General features: G+C 37.2%; 1 protein-coding gene, 1 long non-coding RNA gene and 1 pseudogene across 2 annotated transcripts; 2 read left to right on the top strand and 1 right to left on the bottom strand.

The window, feature by feature from the left end:
* The first annotated feature begins 9,600 nt into the window (after positions 1–9,600).
* On the top strand, positions 9,601–15,497 carry LOC109019230 (annotated as a pseudogene).
* Positions 15,498–16,767: 1,270 nt separating this feature from the next.
* On the top strand, positions 16,768–17,421 carry LOC109019231. Its single transcript, XR_002000722.2, has 2 exons — positions 16,768–17,063; positions 17,154–17,421. It is a non-coding gene; the product is annotated as an uncharacterized LOC109019231 (long non-coding RNA).
* A 6,478-nt stretch (positions 17,422–23,899) lies between these two features.
* On the bottom strand, positions 23,900–25,619 carry LOC108988540. The gene is made up of 3 exons (XM_018961826.1): positions 24,989–25,619; positions 24,300–24,481; positions 23,900–23,926 (listed from the first exon to the last, which is right to left on the bottom strand). The coding sequence occupies exons 1-3, from the start codon at positions 25,617–25,619 to the stop codon at positions 23,900–23,902; spliced, it is 840 nt and encodes a 279-aa protein (XP_018817371.1).
* Between the last annotated feature and the right edge of the window lie 1,476 nt (positions 25,620–27,095).

The raw sequence follows: 27,095 nt of genomic DNA, 5'->3' as shown, positions 1-27,095 counted from the left end.
AGCTACAGTAATGACTTTGTGGAGTTTTAAATGTGGTTGTTTAGCACTCTTGATATTGAGATTTGCTATTAAAGTTTTGGGTTTTCTTTTTAGTTGTGTTGGAAAATAAGTTCTTAAGAGATAGGTAGCAATTCTCCAGGCCAACCGGGTTTGGGGCGTTACACTCAGAAGAGCTGAAGATAGTCGTCGATCTTGCAAAATTGAGAGGTTCTTACTAATTTCTTCCTCGATCACTTATTAATGCATGCAAAAAGTTATTTTTAATTACTTGTCACGTACCTTGTAAATGAATGCCAAAAAACTAAAAATACTTTTTAAAATCTGTAAATACTTGTTCATGATGTTACTTTATGGATATAATGAATCATATATAGACGAGAGAATTTGATACAAAAAACGTGTTGGTAGTTGAGATCGATGTCCACTGCCATAGCCTTCTTTTCTTACAACATGGTGACATCGATCTACTAGCTTCTTTTTTCTCTGATATTCCAATTTCCGACTTACTTTTTTTTCTGTTTTGCTTATTTGATTGATAAATGGGCAGGTGGCAAAAACTGCTTTTCAAAAAAATGGAAATTATTTCGTTAATTGTGGGAAAATTAGTAGACTATTCAGTTGGTCCAATCGGAAAACAGTTTGGCTATCTTGTTTTCTACAAGAGCAGTATCGCAACTTTTGAAGAGAAATTTCAGAGGGTACTTGAAAAGAAGGAGGCAGTACAACAATCTATTAATGGAGCCTAATGGAATCATGAAGTAGTCGCAAGTGAAGTTAAGACCTGGCTAATAAATGTGGAGAAACAAATTGAAGAAACCCATATATTCTTTGAAGAAGATGTGAAAGTTAATAGGATGTGCTTGACTGGTTGGTGTCCGGATCTGAAGCTACGTTATTCCTTGGGTAAGAAAGTTCAGAAGAATACTCAAGCTATCAATGACTTGCTAATAGAAGGTGGAAAATATGATCGGGTGTATAATATTAAAACTCCATTGGAAGTAAGTTCATCATCCACAGATCAACGGTTTATGGATTTTGAATCTCGAAAATCGATAATTCGAAATGTTTTGGAAGCTTTAAGGGATGACAATATCGACATGATTGCATTATGCGGTATGGGAGGGATTTGCAAGACATAAATGGCCAAAGAGATTGTGAGAAGAGTGAAATCTGATAATTTATTCCATAAAGTTGTCATTGCAGTGGTGTCTCAAAGTCCAAGTTTGACAAAGATTCAAGGCGAGCTTGCAGAAATGCTAGGTACGAGACTTCATGCAGAGAGTTTACATGGAAGAGGAAATGAATTATATTCAAGATTGACTGAGAATAAGAAAGTCCTTTTGATATTGGATGATGTTTGGGAACCACTTGATATTGAGGCTATTGGAGTTTACTATGCACTTAAAGAAAAGAGCTGCAAAATCTTGTTGACGTCAAGAAACGAAGAAACTTGCAATGCGATGAGAATTCAGAAGATTTTTCGATTGGACTTTTATCTGAAGAAGAAGCGTGGAATCTTTTCGTAGAGATGGCAGATGATTGTATCAATACCTCCGATCTAATCTCAATTGCAAAACAGGTCGAAAAGGAATGTGCACGTTTACCCCTTGCCATTGCGATAGTTGGATGTGCTCTTAGCAACAAAAGCGACAAAAATGAGTGGAAAGCTGTTCTTCAGCAACTTAAAATGTCTATCCCACAAAATATCTATGGTATGCATCCAAAGGTATATTCCAGCATAGAGTTCAGTTACAATGACTTAGAAAGTGACGAAGCCAAATCTTGTTTTTTGCTATGTTGTTTGTATCCCGAAGACTATAATGTTCCGGTTGAACATTTAGTCAGGTATGGAATTGCAAAAAGATTTCTTAAAGGCTTGGGTACTGTGGAACAAACAAGAGTACATGTCAACGCAATAGTTAAGAATCTTAGAAGATCAAATCTCTTGTTGGATAGTGACTGGGTTGAATGCGTCAAATTGCATGATGTTGTACGAGATGTTGCCATATCAATTGCATCCAAAGACGAAAATGGTTTTATGGTAGTGTTGGAGAGATGACTTAAAGAGTGGCCACAGAAGGATAGATATGACAATAACACCATAATTTCTCTTTTACTTGGAGAAATGAAAGGGCATCCTATTGAGTTGAAGTGTCCCAAACTTAAGCTTTTGCGACTATCATGCATGAACCGTTCAGAAACGTACCCAGACAATTTATTTAACGGGATGAAGGAGCTGAAGATGTTTTCTTTGCAAAAAGGTTGCTTTTCCTTGACGACATTCCCACCATCAATCTAGATCCTCTAGAACCTTCAGATGTTGAATCTGGAGAATTGTCGCTTAGGAGATGTGTCAGCAATTGGAACCCTTGGACACCTAGAAATTCCTGGCATTCGTAATTCACAGATCGAGGAGTTGCCTTCGGAAATAGGAAATCTTAGTCGATTAAAGTTACTGGATATGAAGGGATGTAATTCTCTAAATAGAATTGCAGCTGGTGTATTATCCGGTTTATCTCGACTAGAAGAATTGTACATGGGAGGATTTAAAAATTGGGGATGTACGACTACGATGGAAGGAAATTTTGAAATAACAAATAAAAATCCAAGCCTTGCTGAACTAATTCCTCATGCCGATCAACTGGTAGTTTTAGAAATCTACTTTGAGTTTCAAGCCTTGCCAAAAGAATTGGACTTCAGTAACTCCAATTTCAGGTTTAGGATAAATTCTAGAGAATCTTTGGATAATTGGATATATGGGACATATTTATTTGAAAATACTTTGAAACTCAAAGTGGAGGATGCAAGTAATCTTGGGGAATACCGAACAATTCGTTCACTATTGAAAAAAGCTATAGTTTTGAGTTTGGATATTGCAAAAAATCTGAAACATATTTAGTTTGAGAAAGAGCAAAATGGAATTTTACCATGCAGCTTGAAGGATCTAACAATTTGTAGATGTGAAGATTTAGAATATCTACTCGAAGCCACATCGGATTGTACTCCACCTAATACCCTTCATCTCCTAGAGTCACTATCATTAGAGGACTTACCAAGGCTCATTGGCATCTGTAAATCCACAGATTCAGTTGAGGTAAGTTCTCCTAGTTAACTATACATATTTGATTCACTTTCTATATGGATTAGTTAACGATTTTAAACCTTGCTGGAAAAAATTGTAATTTAGAAATGACTACTCTTATTCTAAAGACTCTACACTGCACACTGCTTACATGGTATGATTTGATTTGAAAGATAAATTTTAAAATTTAAATCTTACAAATCAAATCTTATTGTTTAAATGACATAGATAATTTGCTCTACCCACCGACTTATGAATATAATAATTCTTCAAGAATATGGTTTTGTAGGGAATAAACATCTTATTACTTTCTTTTCTTAAAGAAATACATAATGTATAAAAACATCTTATTACTTTCAATTAATGGATTAAACAGGTTGAAGGAGGAGGCATCACTGCATCAACAACCGTCGCTCATAAACTATTTTCATCCAACACCATTTTGTGGGTACCCAATTTGGAATCCCTTAAAGTACGTCACTCTAGATCACTAGAAGCGGTATTTGATCTAGAAGGACTAAAGGTCAAAGAGAACCGCAAGCCCATCCTAGCAGTACTTTCTTATCTACATTTACAGAACTTATCTGGGATGTCACATGTGTGGAAGAATATTCCACCAGGATTTCAAGGCTTTCAAAACTTAAGATTTATTAATATCGTGAAATGTCATAGTCTGAGAAATTTGCTCCCTGCTTCTATTGCAAAACTACTAGTGCAACTCCAAGACGTTCACATACAGGATTGCAACTTGATGACAAATATTATTCAGAAGGAGCACGAAGTTGGAGAAGAAAGGATAGTAGATATCATTGTATTCCCAAAAATCAGTCATTTCACTTTGCATCATCTAGAAAATCTTGTGAGTTTTAGTAGCGAAGCCCATTCTTTCAAGTGGTCATCCATAGGGCATATCAAATTGTTTAGATGTTCAAAATTAAAAACTGTTGAGGAAATATCAACCATTCATTCGGTTGTGATTTATTGTATTATAAATAGGGAAATACAAGTGTAATGATAAGAGGAAACATAACAAACTGATAAGATGGAAAGTTCAAAAACAGATTACAACTGGAGCTAAGTTCACGGAAACTGAAATACTAGTTTCCTACTTTTCCTATGTCTTCAACTTGATCCTTATCTTCATTAACTGCATTATCCTTAACACGCCCCCGCAAGTCCAATGAAGTGGCAACTACATTGAGCTTGGATCGAAGAGATGCAAATCTGAATGAAGAGAGAGGTTTTGTAAATATATCAGCTAGTTGATCCTTTGACGACAGAAATTTCACCTCAATTAGTTTCTTGGCTACCATATCCCGTACAAAGTGAAAATCAATTTCGATATGCTTCGTGCGAGCATGAAAGACTGGATTAGATGATAAGTATGTAGCTCCGATGTTATCACACCATACGATGGGAGGAGCTGTTGTTCTAAAACCAAGTTCCTTTAGTAAGGATTGAAGCCATTGAAGTTCAGCAGCTGTATTCGCAACTGCCTTATATTCCGCTTCAGTACTAGATCGAGCAACGGTTGCTTGCTTTTTACAACTCCACGATACAAGATTTGGCCCAAGAAAAATACAAAAACCTCCAGTGGACCGTCGATCATCACAGGATCCTGCCCAGTCAGCATCTGAAAATGCTTAGAGGGTTTTGTTGCTTGACTTGCTAAATACAAGACCATGATTAATGGTCTGTTTCAGATACCGAAGAAGTCTTTTTACAGACTGCCAATGAGCAAGTTTCGGTTTATGCATGAACTGAGATAGTTTGTTGACTGTGAAAGCAATGTCTGGCCTAGTGACTGACAGGTATTGTAAAGCACCAATTGTACTACGGAAGAGTGTTGGGTCACTAAAATCTTCACTATCAAAGGCACTCAGATTAGTAGTAGTGGCCATGGGAGTACTAATGGGTTTTGCTTCATGCATTTTTGTCTTTTGAAGGATATCCATGATATATCTATTCTGAGATAGTATAATCTGCCCATTGGAATTGATGGCTTAATGCCCAGAAAAAAATTTAGACTGCCCAAATCTTTGATTGCAAAGTCACTATGTAGTGAGTGTAACAACTCGTCAATGGCATGTTTGTCTGAGGAGGTGATCAAAATATCATCCACGTAAATAAGAATGTACATAGTGAACTTAGATGAGGTGTGAATAAACAGCGAAGGGTCTGAACGGGAGCCATGAAAACCAAGCTCCAAAAGCCGATTACTGAGGCGTGAGAACCACGCCCGTGGGGCTTGTTTCAGGCCATACAGAGCCTTTTTCAATTTGCAAACGTGATTTGGAAATTGTGGATGTGCGTAGCCTTGCGGTTGTGTCATGAAAACTTCTTCAGTCAGTGTACCATGTAAGAAAGCATTATGTACATCAATTTGTCTAATTTCCCAGCTTGAAGAAATAGCAATAGAGAGAACGGTTCTTACAGTGGTGGGTTTAATCACTGGACTGTAAGTCTCTGAGAAATCCACTCCAGCTTGTTGAAGATAGCCCTTGGCTACTAGACGTGCTTTGTAGCGTTCGACATCGCCATTAGCTTTCCGTTTGATTCGATAGACCCATTTTGAACCGATCACATTAGCATCAGTGGGAGGTACAAGAACCCACGTACCATTTCTGAGTAGAGCATCAAATTCCTGATTCATAGCTTGTCTCCAGTGAGAGTGCTTGACGGCGTTGGTGTAGCACGATGGTTCGGTAATGGTTGAAGCAGATTCGGCAATTAGGGCTTTTGGAAGGGGGTATCGGATGGTGCCATCTGTGCGTGTTTTGGGTTTAGAAATATTGTGTTTTGAACGGGTGAGCATAGGATGTTGGGACGGACGAGATTGTGAGGTTGATTGAGTGCAGGGGATTTCAGAGGGGTTCGGCGCAGAAGTTTCGAGTGAGAGTGAGGGAGACGGGTTGGAGAAGACGGGTTGAGAAGGGGAAATATGGGTTTGGGCTGGAGCGGTTGGATATGATGAAGGCTCGGGCTGGACCGAAGAGGCTTGGGCTGGATCTGGCAAGACCGACGCCAACGGGGCTTGTTCTGCTGCACGAGACGAGTAGATCGTGGACTTTAAGTTGGGAATAATGAATGGGACCGAGTGACTGGTTTGATGAGGAGCAGATGAAGTTTTATACGGAAATGTGGACTCTTCAAAAATAACATCACGAGAAATGATGACTTTTCCTGTGAGTTGATTGAGACATTTGTAACCTTTGTGATTAGGACTATACCCAAGAAAAACACAACAAATAGATCGAGGTTGTAACTTGTGGCGATTATATGGTCGAATGTTAGGCCAACAAGCACAACCAAACACACGAAGAAAAGAATAATCTGGATTTGTGTGAAAAAGACGAATGAAAGGTGATTGATTTTGAGAGACTGTGGAGGGCATTCTATTTATTAAATAGCATGCTATAGCAAAAGCATCATCCCAGAATTGAAGGGGAATTTGACTGTGAGTTAAAAGAGCCAAACCAGTTTCAACAATATGAAGGTGTTTACGTTCAATAGCACCGTTTTGTTGATGAGTGTGAGGACAAGACCTGCGATGGGCAATACCAAGAGAGGCCAATAATGTGGAAAGAGAACGAAATTCACCACCCCAGTCAGATTGGACAGATTTAATTTTGCAATTAAATTGTCGTTCCACATAAGGATGAAATTTTTGAAAAACTGTAATAACATCGCTCTTGCAAGTTATGGGATAAAACCACGTGTACCGACTGTAGGAGTCAAGAAAAGTAACATAATATCGAAAACCATTATGAGAGAGAATAGGAGACGGGCCCCAAACATCACTATAAATTAACTCAAGTGGTGCCGAGGCACGATTACATGACTCGAAAAAAGGTAACTGACGACTTTTAGAAGTTAAACATGCGGAACAAGATGGACTAGACTTAGACACGGTTACTGGTAAGGAAAATTTTGACAAAACATGACGAACAATTTTAAATGCTGGATGACCCATTCGAGAGTGCCACTGAGGAAGAGAAGCTCTTTCACCAATGAGTGCAGATGGAGAAGGATTTTTATTGGTTATGGAGAAAGGATAAAGTCCATTCTTACTCGGCCCGTGTAGTAGAATTTTCCCTGTTGTTCGATCCTTCACAAAAAAATAAGATGGATGAAATTCAAAGAAAGTATTAGTAGATGCAGTGAATTTTTGAACGGAAATTAAATTCTTGGTAATCGGTGGCACATGAAGCACATTGTGAAGTAAAAAAGAAATTGTAGGAGTGGAAAGTTTTGAAGAGCCGAAATGTGTAATATTCAAACCAGTGCCATTTCCAACGCGAATTGTATCTGGGCCAGTATATTCTTCAGCATTAATATTGAGATTTGAAAGATCTGAAATCAAATGATGAGTAGCACCCGTGTCTGGATACCAGTCCAAATCTCTTGTTGAGGATGAATCAGTATAATATGCTTGAATAGAAGACGGCTCACGTTCATAAGATTCATCATAACGATGATAACATCTCAAGGCAGTGTGTCCCGGTTTGTTACATACTTGACAAACGGGACGAGATTCAGAGGAATTTTGACTGCGACCGTGACCTCGCCCACGATTAAAACGACCATGGGTACGAGCACCAGAATTAAAAGTAGAACCACGCTCGGAATTGCGTCCACCACGAGACCCACGCGAACGGGAAGTGAAATTCGCACTACCCAGGGTGAGATCGTTCGGTGGATGATGATGCTCCAACCGAATTTCATGCGCGATGAGATGCCCATAAAGATCCTCCAACGAAATTGGGTCTACCCGAGTTGTTACGGATGTAACGAAGGAATCAAATTCTGGTCCGAGACCCGCAAGTAGAAATGAAACTAACTCAAATTCATTGAGTGGTTGATCAACAGCGGCTAGTGTATCTGCAATGGTGGTGAATTTGTGGAAGTAGTCTGAGACGGAAGAGCCACCTTTCTTGAGTGTAGCTAATTGGTAATGGAGATTCATGGATCTTGCACGAGATGTGGAAGTGAACATCCTTTCTAGTGTCGACCAGACTTGATGAGAAGTGTGGCATTTTATAACATGAGCAAGAACCGTTTCAAAGAGGGACGAATTCAAGGCGGAGAGAATTAGTTGATCTTGCATAATCCAGTGCATGAACGCAGGATTAGGAACAGTTTGATTCGTTGCAGTGGTAATCATTGGAGACGGACAAACCGACGAACCGTCTACGAATGAGAAGAGATGCTGACCTTTGAGGTATGGCACAACCTGCGCTTTCCAAAGCAGGTAATTATCCCTTGTAAGTTTGATTGGTGTGAAATTGGGAAGAGATGTAGTGGGTGCAGGATAAGTGTTTGTAAAAATGGGTGGGTGAATAAATGGAGAAGAGACATGAGTCTCTGAGACGGGTGGGGTTGAATCGGCCATGACGTTAGTCTTAGGCTCTTGATACCATGTTGAGGAAATATCAACCATTCATTCGGTTGTGATTTATTGTATTATAAATAGGGAAATACAAGTGTAATGATAAGAGGAAACATAACAAACCGATAAGATGGAAAGTTCAAAAACAGATTACAACTGGAGCTAAGTTCACGGAAACTGAAATACTAGTTTCCTACTTTTCCTATGTCTTCAACTTGATCCTTATCTTCATTAACTGCATTATCCTTAACAAAAACATTTGGTTCAGAAGTTCAAAGCAGAAGAAAGCTAAAAATAATGGATGCGAAATTGGATCCAAGAGCCCAAGAGCATAGTACTGGCTCCTCCTAGAGTCTTGTGTACCAAAGAGGTATAGCAGCTCCTCTTTAGGAGAGAATAAAAACGACTTAATTAACAAAGAGGTATGTGATTAAGTTTTATATATTATTCTTTTCATTGATAACTTTTTTGGAACTCTTCGTTATACAATTGCATTAATTATTTTTACTAGAGCTTCAAAAGGAACTTTTGAAAATTCATTTAAAGATCTTAGACATCTATTAGACTATAAATAAATTAAAAAATTGGTTGTTTGCAATATCAAATTATTGATTTTGCTAGTTTGGCCATGTAGTTTAGAAACTGTGGTAATTTAGGGGCTCAAATTGAAGTTGAGTATAAAAATATCCACCTACGAGCCTACTCGAAAGTGTCACTTTTTTAAAACATTATGCACTCCTTCAAACTTTTTAACGTTTTGGTAGATTACATTGACAAAGGAAGAGGAGCAAAATGTGAGTGAGACTGAAAATCAAGCAAAGATGTTGTCTCTGTTTCCATACAACTTGATTGAAAGTTTGACAAATCTAGAAAAACTTTCTGCAAATCAATGTGATTCATTGGAAGTGATATTTGAACTTGAGGGACTAAATGTCAAAGAAAGCAATATCTTCAATAATTTGACAGTGTTTTCTTTAAAAGTTTTACCGAAGTTGTTGCATATATGGAAGAAAGGCCCACGAGATTTCTACTTGTATGGGGATGTGATAGTTTGAAATGTTTGTTCACACCATCCATAGCAAAACTTCTTGTGAAATTAGAGAAAATACAAGTACATAACTGCAATGAAATGGAAGAAATCTTTGCAAAAGAATCAGGAGATGAAGAGAATAGAGATATGATTGCATTCCCCCTAGAAGTTGTAATGATTAGGTAATATTAGATGAAAAAGTTGAAGAATTGAAATTGGAAAGTGTTTGTATTTGAGAAGGAAATGAGATTAGATGAAATCATGATCTCTATTCCCAAACAACCCCAAAGTTTCCTATTCATTGAGAAATTAAGTAAAACTCTCGAGAAAGGGCTGATAAGCTCTAATTTAATTTAAGAGCGAAACCTTACATCTCGGTCATACGAGAAAGAAAGGGGCCTAATTGATCTTCATGAGCTTAGTCTTTGCCTCGTTGCAATATAAATTTAAGTTGTTTTCAGTACAAAATGCAAATTCCATGTTTACCTCAAAACTTATGTGTCTTCTCTCTCTCACTTGAGAGTTTTAAGTTCAGGCAAAAATTTAGAGGAGATTGTTTTCCTAGCCATTGTTTAGTCTTTTCCATTATGTATATAAACAAGATGCCTGCTAGCTAGCAACCTAGACGTGGAAATCTCAAATGACATATGAATTTTTCATATTACTTCCCCGCTCTTTCTAATCCCCTGACAACACTCTTCCTCTGTTGTTTGTTTTCTTTAGGCCTTCTTTGGGTAACAAGGTATTCTTAGATATTTCCTTTCCAAGCAATACTTAAATTCAAAATATTTGTCAATTTCAAATCTTCTACATTTTCATCTAACGATTACCTAATCATTATCTAAACACAAAACTTAATACAATTTTTTTAAACTTCCAAAAAAAAAAAATATAGCTTTTTCAAGTTTCGAAACAAAAAAATATTTTAAAATTATATTTAAACAATTTTTTAACTTTATAATATTTTTATTCATTTTTTTTCTTTTATTTCTCAAAACCCAATAAAAACATCTTAATTTAAACAATTTCACTACTACTTTAAACCATTTCATCTTAATTACAAATATTATGTGATATTCTAAATGTCCTGAGGAGCCTCAATTTCTGTATTATATGTGAGTGTGCTATGATGAGTTCTACTGTTTAAATAATTTCACACACTATATGTCTTGTAACTAGCTCCCTTAAAAAAAAAATCTCATTCCATTACTACTACACACAGACTAACTGGCCAAGAACTACTACTTTAATTGTTTCCTCTATGATAGTAGAGAAATTTATCATTTTTTCTTGAGTACTTTAATTTGGGTTGCAAACCATCATGTGCATTGATATCATGAGTTAAATGATGAAAACCACCATTCCTATCAGCTAATGTTTCTGGGATAGTTTGTAAGTTTTCAATCATTTAAAAGTTTGTAATTGCATCACACAACTTTATATGCAGGTTTCATCATGTTGATGCTGGAACAACTACTACAGAGCACTCTCATTTCCCTTCTTCCCCCGTATCATGGATAGTCAGTGTTTACTGGCCACCGGTTTAGAAGTATAATATCTCATGTCTCCATCGTACATCCTTAGTTGCAGAGTGGTGGCTGCCTGCAGGGTACCACCAAAAATGTGTTTATTTTTCAAATTGACATGAAACACAAGGAAAAGACGCGTAAAACATAGCCTTCTTTAATCATACTCATCCAATAGAGTAGTTGTCGCGTAACTTCCGAAAGATGATTCCAAAAAAATTCTCTTCATATTGAATAATCCAATACACGTAGAGAACTGATCTAATATTTATCATCTTAGTATATAATCATATTTGTTAGTTATTTAAATTTTAAAGCCTCGTTTGAATAGGAAAAATGTTTAATCTCATCATAACAACTTTTCAAAATTTTCATACAAAATATAATAAACAATTCAACTTTTTCAAATTAGAAAATAATAATAATATTAAAAAATATTATTCTAACAATATTTTATTCAATTTTTAACTTTCATATAAAACCATCTCTCATCTTATCCTATTATCCAAACTGCACCTAAATGAATGGCACCTATGTAAAATTTGAAGTTTAAATAAAAGATTTCAACAATTTTAAAAGAAAATGTTATTCATCGTCTTTTTACTAGTTATCATATTTTCTTCATCTCCTTATATAATATCAAATTTTATATTACGCAAATGTAAATTTAATGGAGTGTTTGGTTAATAAAGTCTAAAAATGTGTTGCATTGAATTATGCAAATGTAAAAGGGGATAATTTTTCGCTACAGTAAGTTAGTGTTGTGGGTCAAATTTGATATTTACTATAGCATGGCTAGAAGGAATAAAAAATATTTTCTTCCTTATTTCTACATACCATGATTTGGTTGCAGCAGTTTTTTTAGAGCTATAATATTATTACTAATTAACATATAATGGGTAGAATGGTAAAATATAATAAAATTAAATAATTTAAAAATATATGGATTGTGAAGATTGTACGTGAATGAAATAGACAAAGACAAATTCATGTTATATTAGCTAAAACTTGAGTTTGAGTTTAGCTATTCCAACTAGAGTGCTCTTAGTTGGTACGGTGACTAATGCTGAGAGTTTTCGCATCTCAGTTGGGGATGAGGATCGGAAAGGTAGCGCGGAGATTGTTGATCTGGAGGATATTGCAGGAAAAGGGTCATCATGGAAGTCGACGGTAATGGCTGAAAGTAGCGGGAAATTTAATGGGAAAAAAGAGATGGTGACTCTAGTGACTAGGGCGAGCTTAGAGAAGCAGGTGCGCTTGTGCATTTACAGTTTTCTCTGTCTCTGTCTTCTTGTCCTGGGAAAAATGTGCTCTTTTAAACTTTTATGATATTGGATGGTCTGTCGTTTTTCGTGGAACATTTTTATTGCCCACATCCTCCTTGGTTATGTATTGGAATTTCAAATGCCTCTTCTATTGCTTCCTGTCCCCAACTTCAAAGTTGCACTCGTGGAGATGGAGATTTCTCAAAATTATCGGTCGAAGATTTGTGAAACACTGTGCACTAAGCGTCTGATATCCCCATATTGATTAATAAGTGTTGGTGATGTATGTAATCCCACATTATTTGGGTATAATAGTTCCAACGTGACTCTAATTATACCAATAATTAGTTTCTCTTGGAGTATAGGTCAGATGTAGCTTAGGTTGTTACAAATTGTATCAAAGCCTATTTCAACTAGAAGTGTAGACTTGAGCCGTGTCACCTACAATTTGTGAGGAAAAAAATCAGGGGCAATAATATGTGACATAACCTTTAAACTCAACACGAATACGAACGAAATTAACGGGTTTGAATTTGATGTTAACGGGTTCAGGTCAAAACGGGTTGACTCGTTAAGACACGTTTTATAAACGAGTTGATAATGGATCAACCTGCTTAAGATGAAATCAACCCATTTTGACTTAATTTATTTCAAAATAAAAATTTTATTATTATCAAGTTGTACTAGTAGTATTTTTCAGTATGCTTATGTTTTTGTTGAACCCAAGGTTTCAAGCTTTATATAATTATATATCTATATATGGATTTTGATGATAACAAATGAATTCAAGCATAAAAGAGTCTCAAGCTCAAGTTGTTTACACAATGGAGCTACGCATATCAACAAACCAAGCATGAGCAAGAAATGGAACACGCTTAGAAATAAAGCTTTTAGAGTAATTTTGTATATTTCTTGATAAAATTTGAAATTGAATTAAGGCTCAAAATTAATATTTTCTCTTAAAGCATCAAATCGCATTTTCCACATATGCATGACATATTTGAAAATTAAAAGTTTGAAATTTAAATTTTTAAAAGATAATTGATTGTCATCTTTCACATGTGCATGTTTTGTTTGAAAATTTTCAAATGTGATTGATGTTATTTTTTACATATGCAAAAGGTACATGATTTTGTTTGAAAATTTTGAAAAGTAAATCATGTTCATTTTGTCAAATGCAAAAAGTAAAAGATTAGTTTTGAAAATTTTAAAAAGTGATTGATACTCTTTTTGACATATGCAAAAAGAAGATGTTGTATGAAAATTTTGGAAAGTAAATCATGCTCATTTTGTCATATGTAAAAAGTAAAAGATTAGGTTTGACAATTGTAAAAAGGAGAAACTTTTATTTGAAAATTTTAAAAAGTGAGTGATGCATTTTTTTGACATGTGAATCTTTTTAAATTTGAAAATAAAGTCTCATATACCTATAAATAACTGAATTGAGATCTTAAAATCAACAACAACAAGAACATATACACATCAATTGCAAGTTCTACAAAATTTATTCAAAGCTTTCAATCTTTCTTATCTAAGCATTGAGCCTTAACCCTTGTTCATTTTGAGAGTGATATAGTTTGCACTATATTGTTTTTATTCCACTCATTGAGGAGTGCTTTCTGATACAACTCTTGTATCAGTAATAGGGTGTGTATAACCCTTGTGTGTGTAAAATGTGTTCTTCATATGAAATAGTTGAATCATTACGTGTAAGGTAATTGTAAGTGTAAAGAGTATTCTACACGTTTTTTGTAATGTTACTACTCAAAAGTGTAATAAGTTTTTATCTCTCCACTTAAAGGAGATTGAATAGTAAATTTGGGAGTTCTCAAGGAGTAGCTTCAGTCAAGGACGTAGGTAATGGGACTGAATCTCGTTAAAATACTGAGTTTGCTTTCTCTTACCCTTACTCTTTATATTTACTGATACTTCGTATTTTGTTCATATTATATATTGTGTATTTGCTTTATAATTGTGTATTTTTAAATATAACCCAGTTCATCCCCTCTTGTGTTAATTATCTTGGCAATAATTTTTATTGTAAGGATCATAATTTTAGATCTATGCTCATATTTATTATTGTATGGTTTGTAATATTTGTTAAAATGTGAAAAATATTGATATATATGTTGAGGGTGCCTTTAACAATCTTCCTTTCAGGGTCAAAGTGTAGACACAGATGTATCTGATTTTTTTCTATTCAATGTACCATGGTTTAGTTGTTACTAATGAGTGAATGATTCATGAAAATTGCACATTTCACTGCTCAGATCATCAGATTACATGTTCATCTAGTAAAAGTCCCAGAGAACATTTGAGGATAAGGACCTTAACATTTTAGTGATTTCTTTTCACAGCTTCTTCTGGCTGTTGGCACCAAGTTGGAGCATGTGATTTGCCAGTTGGCCCAGGAGGTTGCAGAGAAACATGTGGCAGTTGAAGGGGAGTTGGTAGTTAAACCTTCAGATGACCACTTCTGGTTCCATAGGCCCAAGCTTGTTCTCTTATTGATTCATATCATCATGTTTCAGAATGCTTTTGAACTGGCATTTTTCTTTTGGATATGGGTAAAACATAACTCAAGGCTCATTACCTACTTGCCAAAATCCATAAAATTTGAAACGTGAACTACAGATGGATCTTATCTTGTACAATCTATATTGCAGGTTCAATATGATTTTGACTCTGCATAATGGGAAAAATCGGTTTTGTCATCCCGAGACTGGTGATAGGGTATGCAAAACAATGATTTACATATGTTCTATTCTTGGAACCATATCTCTATATTGAGGCACAAAATCTTATGATTTAGTTCGATGCCAATTTGCATTCTCAGTGCATTCATTCAGTTCGTCTGCAGCTACAGCACCCTACCACTCTACGCAATTGTCACACAGGTTTGTTGGATCACCATTGAAAACTTGCCTTCTTGTATGTTAGGATTCTTGGCTGATGAAAGAAGTTGCATTTATGGTTCCCTGAAACGTAGATGGGAAGTTCATTGAAAAAGGAAATATTTCCAGAGCACGCACAAGAAGGACTAGTTGACTGGGCTAAACATGCCAAAAAGACCACAGGTTTGAGAAAGGCTGTCAATGGCACTAGGCTTTACGGCTCTACCACTACTCATGGATCTAGCCACGTGGTTGGCAGAGAGACTACTGGTTTGGCAGTTGAGTTGACAATGGGACCAACCAGGTTGTAATCATTTTCTCCATTTACGTTTGCCTTTACAGTAAACCGCGTGAAAAAAAAAAAGCAAAAAAGGCAAATAACTCTGATCCCACAATCTCTGCATAAAGATTATCTTCACCAGTGTTAAAACGTTACAAGAATCTAAAATAATCGAATGATGGAAAAGTATTCGGCCGGACACTAAACGACAAAAGAAAATGGGATTAGATACCCACCACTTGATCTGAATTATTAATGCGTCCTTTGGCTGACCGACCGACGAAAAGCAGTACGTAGCCTTGTCATAGTTAGACACTTTTCTCTTTCTTTTTGCAGAGTATATATAGATGAGTAATGCTATAACTCGAAATGTGAAAGTATTATATAATTATTTTAAAAATAAAAATAAAAATTTATTATTAATAAAATAATTTCTTTTATATAAATTTTATATTTATTTATTTTTAAATAATTATACGAAACTTATATATTTATAATTATAATTGCAAATATCATTTTCCTTCTCGATAATGCTCTATGGGACCAATCAGATTGTAATCATTTTCTCCATTTACGTTTGCCTTTACAGTAAACCACGTGAAAAAAAGCAAAAAAGACAAATAACTCTGATCCCACAATCTCTGCATAAAGTTAACGAGGAAAATACACAAGATCTCTGGTAGGTTTGGGATAAGTATAAGATTAAATCATCTCATTTTATTATTATATATTTTTTTATATTTTCATATAAAATATAATAAATAATTTTATTTTTTCAAATCTTAATTTAATTTTTTAAAATTTTAAATAATAATATTTTAAATTAATATTTTAAACTTTTATCTAAAATTAAAAATTTTCATTTCACTCTTCAAATCTATTTAGAGCACTAGCAATAACTTATTAATCTTTATCTTTATTTTCATATTTACATAATATATCTTTAAATTCATCTATATTAATTTATACATCTCTAAATTTTTACATAATTATGAATAGTACTTTTTAAAATTTAAAGAAATACTATTCACTTTTTAAATATTATTTTTAATATTTTCTCTCTCTTATTCATTAAAATTAACTTTATAAAATTTGAATTAAGATGATTTGAATATATAAAATTTGCATTAAGTTGATGATACAGAGTATTTTTTAATAAATATTTCTCTCTCCTCCCACCCTATCTCTCGACAATACCCCCAAGGGAATTATTTCATCTTTGGTGTATCAATAATTGTGTCCCATGCACCACGTGATCTGAATTATTAATGGGTCTTTTTGCTTGACTGAACGACAAAATGTCATGTGGCTAAGAAATTTATTTTGTATTTCATCATTAAGTTTTTGCAGATTGTGGGCTCGGAGTTCCAAAAACATGACTAAAACCTCAGAGTTAGGCAGACATTTTTTATCTTTCTTTTTGCAGATGATAGATCGGCTCAGGTTCTCCGTCTAAGAAAGGGGGAAGAGATCTTGCAAAATTAAGAGGTTCTTACTAATTTCTTCATGATGTTAATTTATGAATATAATGATGTCCCCTGCCATCGCGACGCCGTCGCCACATCTCTGTCGCCGTCGACCTTAGATCGTTATTCCGGTAAACCCCCGACTCATATATATATATATATATATATATATATATCTCTCTCTCTTATCTCTCGCTCTCTCTCTCGTTGCGTTGTCGCAGAAGTAGAAACCCTAGGTCCCTAGCCGCCGCCATCGTAACCCCGTCGGGCGCATCTCCTTCGCCGTCGCTGCATCTGTTTGCCGTTGAGATGGGTCGTGCAGTGGTGGATGGCTGCTTTGATTTGCTGGTGACCATGTATTTTTGGAATGTTTGGAAACTTGTTTTTTGTTTTAATCTGTATTGGGTATTGACTTTCTGTATTTTATTTGTTTGGTTGTTGAGAAACTTGAAGGAAAAAAGCCCAAATTTATTTCCTTCGTCATTTTCACTCTCTGTTTGTATAAATAATGTACTCATCCATGCTTGTTTCAGTCTAAGAAAATTTCCATAAACACCACAGTTGAGTCCAGTGTATCTGGAAATTTTTTTTTTTGAAAGTGTATCTGGAATTTGAAGTCGATGAAAGGCTTCTTTCATCTTTGTCTAAAATCCGGATACGATCCGGAACCCGGATTTCCGGGTTTTAAAAACCCGGATTCACCCGGGTTTCGGCCCGGATCTGACCCGGATCAATCCAGTCCGGATTTGAGATCCGGGTTCCGGTCCGGGTATACCCGGGTTCCTGGGTTGGAACCCGGATGAACACGCCTAACGTTGGGAAAGGTTACACCTTTCTAAAGAAGAAAGTGCATGCTTCCATGTCCAGTAGAAGAGCACCAAAGGAGAGGAAAAAGAAGGAAAATATTGTATCATTGGGTAGGCTATGATGGAGAAGGAAATGAACAGTGAAGGATTCAGAATCACAATGTCTCAAATATGGAGGTTGGATGGGTGGGTGACCTTTAAGGAGCTTGGTGATCAGTGCTTCTTGATCGAGTTTCAGAATATAGAAGACATAGAAAAGGTGCTGAGTGGACGTCCATGGTTCTTTGAAAGGCACCTCCTCACCATGATGGAGGTGGATGAGAAGGAATCCATAGATGGGTTGAAGTTCCGCTTTGAGCCATTCTGGATACAACTCCACAATCTTCCACTATCAGTCATGACAGAAGGTTTCGGTGAGCAGTTTGCAGAGGCGATAGGCCCGGTAATTAGAGTAGACGCAGAGGCAGATGGACGTGCATGGGGAAGATGCCTTAGAGTAAGGGTGGCTGTGGACCTCAACAAACCATTACTATGAGAAAATGGTTAAGGCTGGATGACAAACAACACTGGATCTCTTTTAATACGAGAGGCTGCAAAATTTTTGTTTTCAGTGTGGAGTTCTTAACCACAAAGGCAAAGGTTGCTCAATATCTCGTAATGCTCAACAAGTAGATACATTGCCCCCACCTCAGTTTGGTCCATGGCTTCGAGGACAACCGAGGAACACAAACATCTTCGATAGCCATAGATACGGTGGCTCAAAGGGCGGAAACAACCAACAGACGGGTCAGCAAGGGGGAGAGGGTACTATGGTCCAAGATATGTTATTGCACCGTACTTCAGAGGTCTATTCGAAAAAGGTGGCAGAGAAAAAGGAGAATGTGTCAACGGAAAAAAAAGGAAGGAGGGACTCAGGCAGGCACAAATCAGTCACCTACTGAAGGAAAAGTAGGAGAAGGAGCTGCTAAGGATCCATGGCTAGAAACCATGGCGTAAGTCAACTCTCTGACCAGGCAAAGGTTACTGTTGGACAGGAGGATGTTAGGTGCTTAGAACCTGGTGGCCCTCAAGAGATCCAGGGTCTTCATGTGGGGCAGGATTTTGCAGCTAATCTAATGTCGGGGACATATAGCCCTCATGATCCTATGAGGGGAGTAGGGCTCGAAAGGGGAACAAGGGAGATTTCTAATAATGGTAGTATGGTTGCACCCACTATTGGGGTATGTGATTTTAATCAACATGATAAAAAAAGGGTGGCTCTGGATCAATTACCTGGTGAAGATTGTATCATGCCAATGGCAAAGGTTGAGGGGCTGAGGACTTTGAGGAAATGGAAAAGGAAAGCTCGGGAGCTTGAGACTAATACAAAAGGCAAAAGTAACTCAATTCCAGTTGACAGTTCAAAGTGCAATGCGAGGAACATGTATGAGTGGGGGTGTAAAAGAAGTTCAACTTTACAGGAGTCTAGTTCAAAAAAGACAAGGAGATGCTATAATACCACAGAAATCCCCATGGCTAAGGCAGAGGCTGGCTTCCAGCCCTGCCATGATCAATGAGCATTTTAGTGTGGAACTGTCGAGGGCTAGGGAACCCTCGGACAGTTAAGGTCCTAGGAATTTGACTAAGGAAAAGTACCCCAATTTAGTTTTCCAAGTGGAAACTAAATGCAGAAGAAAGAAAACGGAGGCAGTTAGGAGGTGTTTGCAAATGGATGGGTGCTTTGCAGTGGATTGTATGGGACTCCTCTGGAAAGATGATTGGAGTGTTAAAATCATTAATTATACTAAATGGCACGTTAGTGCTCTGATCTAGGAGAAAGGAGATGGACCAACATGGCAATTCACGGGCTTCTATGGACATCCTGACACAGGGAAGAGAGGCAGTAGTTGGCAATTGCTTAAGATGCTCAAACCCACCAATTCTATAGCTTGGTTATGAGCTGGGGACTTTAATGAGATTCTTCATGAGAGTGACAAAATAGGTGGAGCCAGTAGACCATATAAACAGATTGAGGACTTTAGACAAGCTGTGGAATGCTGTGGTCTCAATGATATACATTCATATGGGCAAAGGTTTACTTGGTCGAATAACAGAAGTGGTATTGACTCTACTAAAGAAAAAATTGACAGAGCTTTTGGAAATAATGAATGGAATGAGCTATATTGTCATGGTGTTTGCAATGTACTTCCTGTAATTAGATCTGATCACTCCCCCTTGTCAATTAATTTACACAACACCACTCAGGGGAGGAAGAAAAGAAGATGGTGTTTTAGATATGAGATGGCCTGGGAAATAAAGGAAGAATGTCAGAAGGTGGTGAGTGAGGCTTGGCAGAATGCTGGTATAACAGATTGTCAGGCCAAATCCCTAAGGACACAGCTTGAACTATGCCAAAAGGGTCTCTTGACCTGAAGGCAAACTCTTAAGCAACAAGAGGATCATATCATAAAAAATGGGACACAAATTATTGGGCACTTTCAGAATTCTGGTACAGGTGAGCACTTGGCAGCTATGAAACAAATTCAAGAGGAGGTGGTATCTGCCATTATAGCAAATGATATCAAGTGGAAGCAACACTGGCTTAAGCATGGGGATAGAAACACTCAATTTTTCACATGCAAGCAAGTCAGAGAAAGAAGATCAATGCAGTCAAAATGATAGAGGATTCTCATGGAAGGTTTGTCACTAATCACTCAGAAATTGGAGAGGTATTCACAGGTATTTTCTCCTCTCTATTCACTACATCCCAACCTTTATCTATTGATCATTGTCTGCATGCAATGGACACCAAATTAGACATGGATATGAAGGCTTGGCTATTAAATCCCTTCACTAGGGAAGATATCACTGCAGCTATCTTTCAAATGAATCCCTTGGGGTCGCCAGGCCCTGATGGGTTCCCTGCCCAATTCTATCAAAAAAACTGGGAGGTAGTGGGTGAACAAGTTTGCAACTTTGCTCTTAACTTTCTCAATCATGGTGGCTCTCTCAATGAGGTTAATGACACTTTTATTACTCTCATTCCCAAAGTTCAAAGCCCCAAAAGAGTAGTGGATTATAGACCTATAAGTCTATGTAATGTTTTATACAAGGTTGTGTCTAAAACCATGGCAAATAGACTGAAACATATTCTGCCTCAGATCATTGCCCCAATCAGAGTGCCTTTGTACCTGGAAGGCTCATATCTGATAACACCTTAGTAGCCTATGAGGTTCTCCACTCTATGAACTTTAGAATGAAAGGGAAGAAAGGCTTCATGGCTCTAAAATTGGACATGAGTAAGGCCTATGACAGAGTAGAGTGGAAATTCATTGAAGCCATCATGATCAAAATGGCCTTTCCTGCACATTGGATCCACATCACACAAGCTTGCCTCACTTCTGTTTCTTATTCAATACTTGTTAATGGAGAACCTCAAAATAAGTTTGTACCTTCGAGAGGCCTAAGACAAGGAGATCCCTTGTCTCCCTATTTTTTTATCCTATGTACAGAAGCCCTCTCTTCTCTCCTAAAGCATGCTGAGGCATGTGGCAGTTTAACTCCTATTGCTATTGGCAGAGGTCCAATTAAAGTAAACCACCTCTTCTTTGCTGATGATAGCCTTTTGTCGTGCCAAGCTAAGTATGAGGAAATTAAGTGTGTCCTTAATATTCTTGAGCTATACGAGAAAGGATCAGGACAGGTTTTAAACAAGGACAAGTCTGCCATTTACTTTAGTAAGAACACTGCCTTGATGACTCAACAGCAGATCCTGCAACTAGCAGGTGTCCACTCCACCTCTAGTTTTGAGAAATACCTGGGCTTACCTACTTTGGTGGGTAGAAAGAAGATAGCCTCCTTCCACTCATTAATTGATAGAACTTGGTCTCGGGTTACTAATTGGAGGACTAAATTTCTCTCTGCAGCAGGAAAGGAGATATTGCTCAAAACTGTGCTTCAAGCTATTCCCACCTATGCAATGGGGATGTTTCTTATACCAGCATCTATAACAAGGAAATTGAACCAGATTCTAAGGAAGTTTCGGTGGGGATACAATGAAGACTCCTCAAACATTTAGTGGGTCAACTGGGAACATCTTAGTGGCAGGAAGGATATGGGAGGGCTTGGATTTCGTGATCTGAGATGCTTTAATCTTGCCTTACTCTCCAAACAGGGATGGAGGATTCTTCAAAATCCCACATCCTTAGTGGCACAAATTCTAAAGCAAAAGTATTTCAACCAAGATAATTTGCTTGAAGCAAAGCTGGGAAATGGGCCTTCATTTGCATGGAGAGGAATACATGCTGGCTTAACATTGTTAAAAAAAAGGCTCATTTTGAGGGTTGGAAATGGACAGAAGATTAACATTTGGCAAGACAGATAGATACCCTCTTTACCTGCACAAAAGATAATGACTCCTCGAGATGTAGACTACTGGTCTGATAAAGTCAGTGACATCATTGATCCTCAACAGAAGATATGGCAGGAATCTCTCATCTCTGAACTATTTACTCATCAGGAAATTGAGGGCATAAAAGCAATTCCCATCATCTTAGGAGGAAGAGAAGACAAACTTACTTGGCAGTTTACTCCTAATGGCAGCTACACAGTTAAAAGTGGATACTATCTTGGCAAAGAATTGGAAAGAGAGCAAGGAGGAGAAACTTCAGGCAGAGCAAATGACTGCCAAGTGTGGAGGTCCATTTGGAAGCTCAATGTACCTCCTGCCACCAAAATGTTTGTTTGGAGGGTATGTAGTGAAGTCCTGCCCACTATGGCTAATCTGAAAAGGAGGAAGGTGGTAGAGGATAGCATCTGTTTAATATGCAAGCGAGAACATGAGACTTCTGGCCATGCTTTATGGGGATGTAGTGGTGCTCAAGATGTATGGTGTCAAGGTCCAAAGAAAGTGCAAAAGTTTTCTTTTCACAGTGACTTGATCTTTAATATTTGGACAGAACTGATTGGCAAGCTTGAACCAGGGGAGTTAAATGAGGTTGCTGTTACAATGAGGGTGATATGGGCGAGAAGAAATGATGTCTTGCATGAAAAAGCTTTTAAACATCCTCGAGAACTCATTGCCCAGGCCAGGACAGATCTGTCTCTTTATAACGAGGCTTTCCAGAAGGAAGTTGGTGCTAACTCTGAGAATATGGCAAGGGTTCACAGATGGACAAAGCCAACAGTAGGAATTCTTAAAGTGAATTGGGATGCAGCTGTGCAAATGAGGAAAGGAAGGATTGGCATTGGGGTACTCATTAGAGATCATCAAGGTCTTGTGATAGGTGCCCTTCGTGCTAACAGGCCCTTGAGAGGCTGTGTTTTTGATGCTGTGTTTTTGATGCTGAAGCATATGGGCTACTTTTGGCAAGTGTTTTTTGCAAGGAAATTGGTGTAAGGCACTTCTATTTGGAGGGGGATTCAAAACAGGTAGTGGACCAAATGAACTAAGATAGTCCTAACTGGAGCATAGGTGGATGTCTCATATCAGATGCCAAAACTATTCTAAACTCAGCTGCTGTTTGGTCAATTTCACATGTATACCGTGAGGCTAACATGGCAGCTCACAGACTTGCACAAGTGACATTTGAGTGCACTGAAGATATGTATGATATCGAGATATGCCCATCTTGTATTCTTCAAGTGGTTACTAAGGAAATGAGTCAATGGTCCTGTCTATTTTCCTTTGTTCTACTGGCTTTCATGTATGTGCTTGAAGTTGATTAATGAGATTAGTTTCTTATATATATAAAAAAAAAGGCATCTTATGAGTTAATAATTGAGTTTTATGACTTGGTTTGATATATGAGCTCTCTTTTCTTTTAGGGGTTGAATGAAATTTCTTCACCACCTTTTCCTCTATGGAGTTTTGAAGTAGGTACCTAATGCGATTAAATATTTTTTTTCTTTTACACAATCTAAATTCTTAAAGTTATTTTCTTTGAATTTCAGACGATGAATATATTTTTAATTGTTAGAGGTCGCGGAAGTTCCAACTTCCAAGGATTTACCCTGAATTAAATTACATGCAAGCCGCATATGCAATGCTTTTTGCATGTCCTCTAATTTACGCAATCCTAGGCCCCCTTCCTTTTTTGGCTTACAAATATTTTCCCACGACACCCACTTTTTTTTACTTTTACCATTAACCTCCCCCCAAAAAAATGTACTCATCATACGATTTAGAGCTTTATAATTGATTGAGGAACCTGCAAAACAGCAAATAAATGTAAAGCCATACTAGAAAGCACGTGCCGAAGAAGTATTAGACGGCCACCTGATGAAAGTATCTTCATTTTCCAACCACTAATGTTTTTCCAAACTTTGTTAACCATTTCCTCCAAATGCACATGCTTTAAACGTCCCCATACAATCGGAACCCCTAGATATTTAAAGGAAAAGGAACCTTCTGAGAACCCTGTCAGTCTTTTTAGGGCTCTCTTACGAGCAACATAAATTTTTGAAGAAAAATATATGGTTGTTTTCTCTTTATTAATCATTTGACCTGACCATGCTTCATACTTTTCAAAAACCAACAAAAGTTCCTTAACAGATTTTTTTTCCCCCATTCAAAAAAATCACAATATCATCTGCGTACATAAGGTGTGAGATCTGAGGAGTACCTCTAGGTTGGGAGAAATTATCAATCTTATGTGATGACACACTCTGCTTCAAAAGACGAGAAAGAACTTCCTGAATAATAATAAAAAGATAAGGCGATAATGGATCCCCCTGACGTAACCCACGATCACCTTGGAAGAAACCTCTCATCATTCCATTAAGCAAAACAGAATACCAAATATTCGAAATGCAAGCACGGATTAAATCACAAAAAGAAGGAGAGAATCCAAAACAACGAAAAACCTCCAACAAAAAATTCCAATCTACTCGATCGTATGCTTTAGCCAAATCAAATTTAATCATAATATTTCCTCCATGAGTGTCCTTATTCAAGGAATGAACCATTTCCTGAGTAATACTAATATTCTCAAAAATATTCCTCCCAGGTATAAAGGCTCCTTGTTCAAGAGATAGTAATTTGGGAAGATAATTTGCCAGACGATTTACTAGAATATTTGAACAAATTTTATAAAAAACCGAACACAAACTTATAGGCCTAAATTTGTCAAAACCAGAAGGCACATCTGTCTTCGGAATTAGCACAATAAAAGAAGCCAAAAAGAACCTCGGAAGCTTTTTGAAAATAAAAAATTCAGAAACGGCTGCGAAGACATCCATCTTAATCACCTCCCAACAAGTTTTAAAAAAACCTGCTCCAAAACCATCTGGCCCAGGAGAACTGTTTATAGGAATCGAAAAAAGAGCCTTCTTTACTTCATCCAATGAATGGGTAAAACAAAGACATGTACAATCCTCAACATCAATAACTGGTGAAATCAAATCTGATAAATTCGGAAGTACTCGTGACTGGTTAGTATTTTTAAGAAAATCCGCAAAATACTCAACAGCTCCATTATGAATTTCTTCTGGCGAGTTAAACTCTACCCCATCCGGAGTTCTCATCCCTTTGATTCTTTTACGTCGTTTATTAGCTAACCATACATGAACGATCACCTTCCATATTCCATATTCCATTTTATTTTGAGCTAATCTGATATCTTCCCTACGTCTCCAAGAATTTAATTTATCCGAAGCCAGCACAAGCTCCCTCTCGGCATCAATATCCCACTCTCTTTGCAGACAACCTTCCAGACCCTCAACCTTCGCTTCCAAAGATTCAATATGGGTATTAGTCCTACCAAACACTCGCTTATTCCATTCACGAAGAGCCACTTTCACCTTTTTAAGCTTACAAGCAAGAATGACAAGCCCCGTCCCAATCACCGGCACATCCCACACCTGCTTTATAAAACCAATAAATACTGGATGCTCAACCCACATTTGCTGAAATCTAAATGGAGGAGGACCATAGGAATAAGTATCCTTAAAAAATTCAACCAACATAGGGCAATGGTCCGAAGTCGTCCTTGATAAGTACGAACAAGACGCCGTAGGGAACAAAGACAATAAATTTGCATCCAATAAAACACGATCCAGCTTCGCCCAAGCTCTAGCTAAACCACTCTGGCCATTACACCAAGAAAAATTACTACCTTGAGCACTTAAATCAATTAAACCACCCTCATGGATCCATTGGTTAAAATGATCCTTGGTTAAAATCATCCATCGCCGCTATTGGCCTAGGACGACCACCCCGTCTTTCCAAATTCGTACGAATAATATTAAAATCGCCAGCAAACAAACAAGGATCATTATTCATACTATTCCACCTCAAATCCTCCCATAGAAGCCGCCTATCCATCATATTACACTTTGCATAAAAAAAATTACCCAAAAATTGAAATTGACCCTCAACTATCCTTAGAGACAAAAACTGTGAGGTCATCCGCATAATCTGTACATTTAAATCATTCATCCACAAGACCCATATTTTCCCACCAACTTCTTCATTAGAAATTACATTATCAAAATGAAGAGTCCGCATGTATGATTGACCTTTAACAAAATTCTGGAAAGGCTCCATTAAAACAATCATCTTGCAATTCAACTTTCTTTGCAGTATTTTTAAACGACCTATAGAGGAACCTAGTCCCCTAATATTCCACACCAAAATAGAACCTATCATAGGGACAATTTTGTGGCTCGAGTAATCACTCGATTAGAACTCCTAATTTTCTGTAATTTTTTTTTTCTATATTTCCTCTTCCCAGTTTCTTCCTCTATGTCCGAATGATACTCCTTATCCTGCGAAAAAACTTCCGCATGAATATCAGGTTCCGGATCTGATAAAGACCTTTCTTCCAAACAAAAAGCATCATCAGTCCGCTGGGCCTCTTCCGTAATCACTGTTTCTTCCTCCGCCAAATGCTCTGTTTCCGTAACCTGCTTTGTCTCTCACGTGACTGCCTCCGATTGCAAACTAGCATCCGTTTGCCTCACCTCAGCAAGACTCTCCGTATTTACTGCCTCTCCAATTTCTGTGTCCACTACTAATTCCTCTATCATCAAAGTAGAAGCAGGAGCCCCAAAAACCAAATTAACATCCACGTATTCTGCATCAACTTGTTCTGCATGATTTCTTTGAAAGGCTAAAACCGAAGACCCAAGAACCAACTTAGATTGATCTTCCACCCCAGGTTCCTCCGTAACTGGTTCTTTAGGCTCTTCCAATACTATTTCTCTAGGCTCTTCCCTATCTGGTTCTTGATCACCATCTGTTGGTTGTTGCCGAACCCACATTTTCTTTTCTGGTTTCTTTTTTCCAGCCCGACATGTACGCACATTGTGCCCCTGAATTTTACAAATGGAACAGAAAGCAGGCAGTGTTTCATACACAATCTCCTGCTTTCGACTAGA

This window comes from Juglans regia, chromosome 15 (assembly GCF_001411555.2).
Source record: "Juglans regia cultivar Chandler chromosome 15, Walnut 2.0, whole genome shotgun sequence".
Taxonomy (NCBI): Eukaryota; Viridiplantae; Streptophyta; class Magnoliopsida; order Fagales; family Juglandaceae; genus Juglans; species Juglans regia.
The sequence above is the reverse complement of the archived record's forward strand: the minus strand, read 5'-3'. Positions and strand labels throughout refer to the sequence as shown.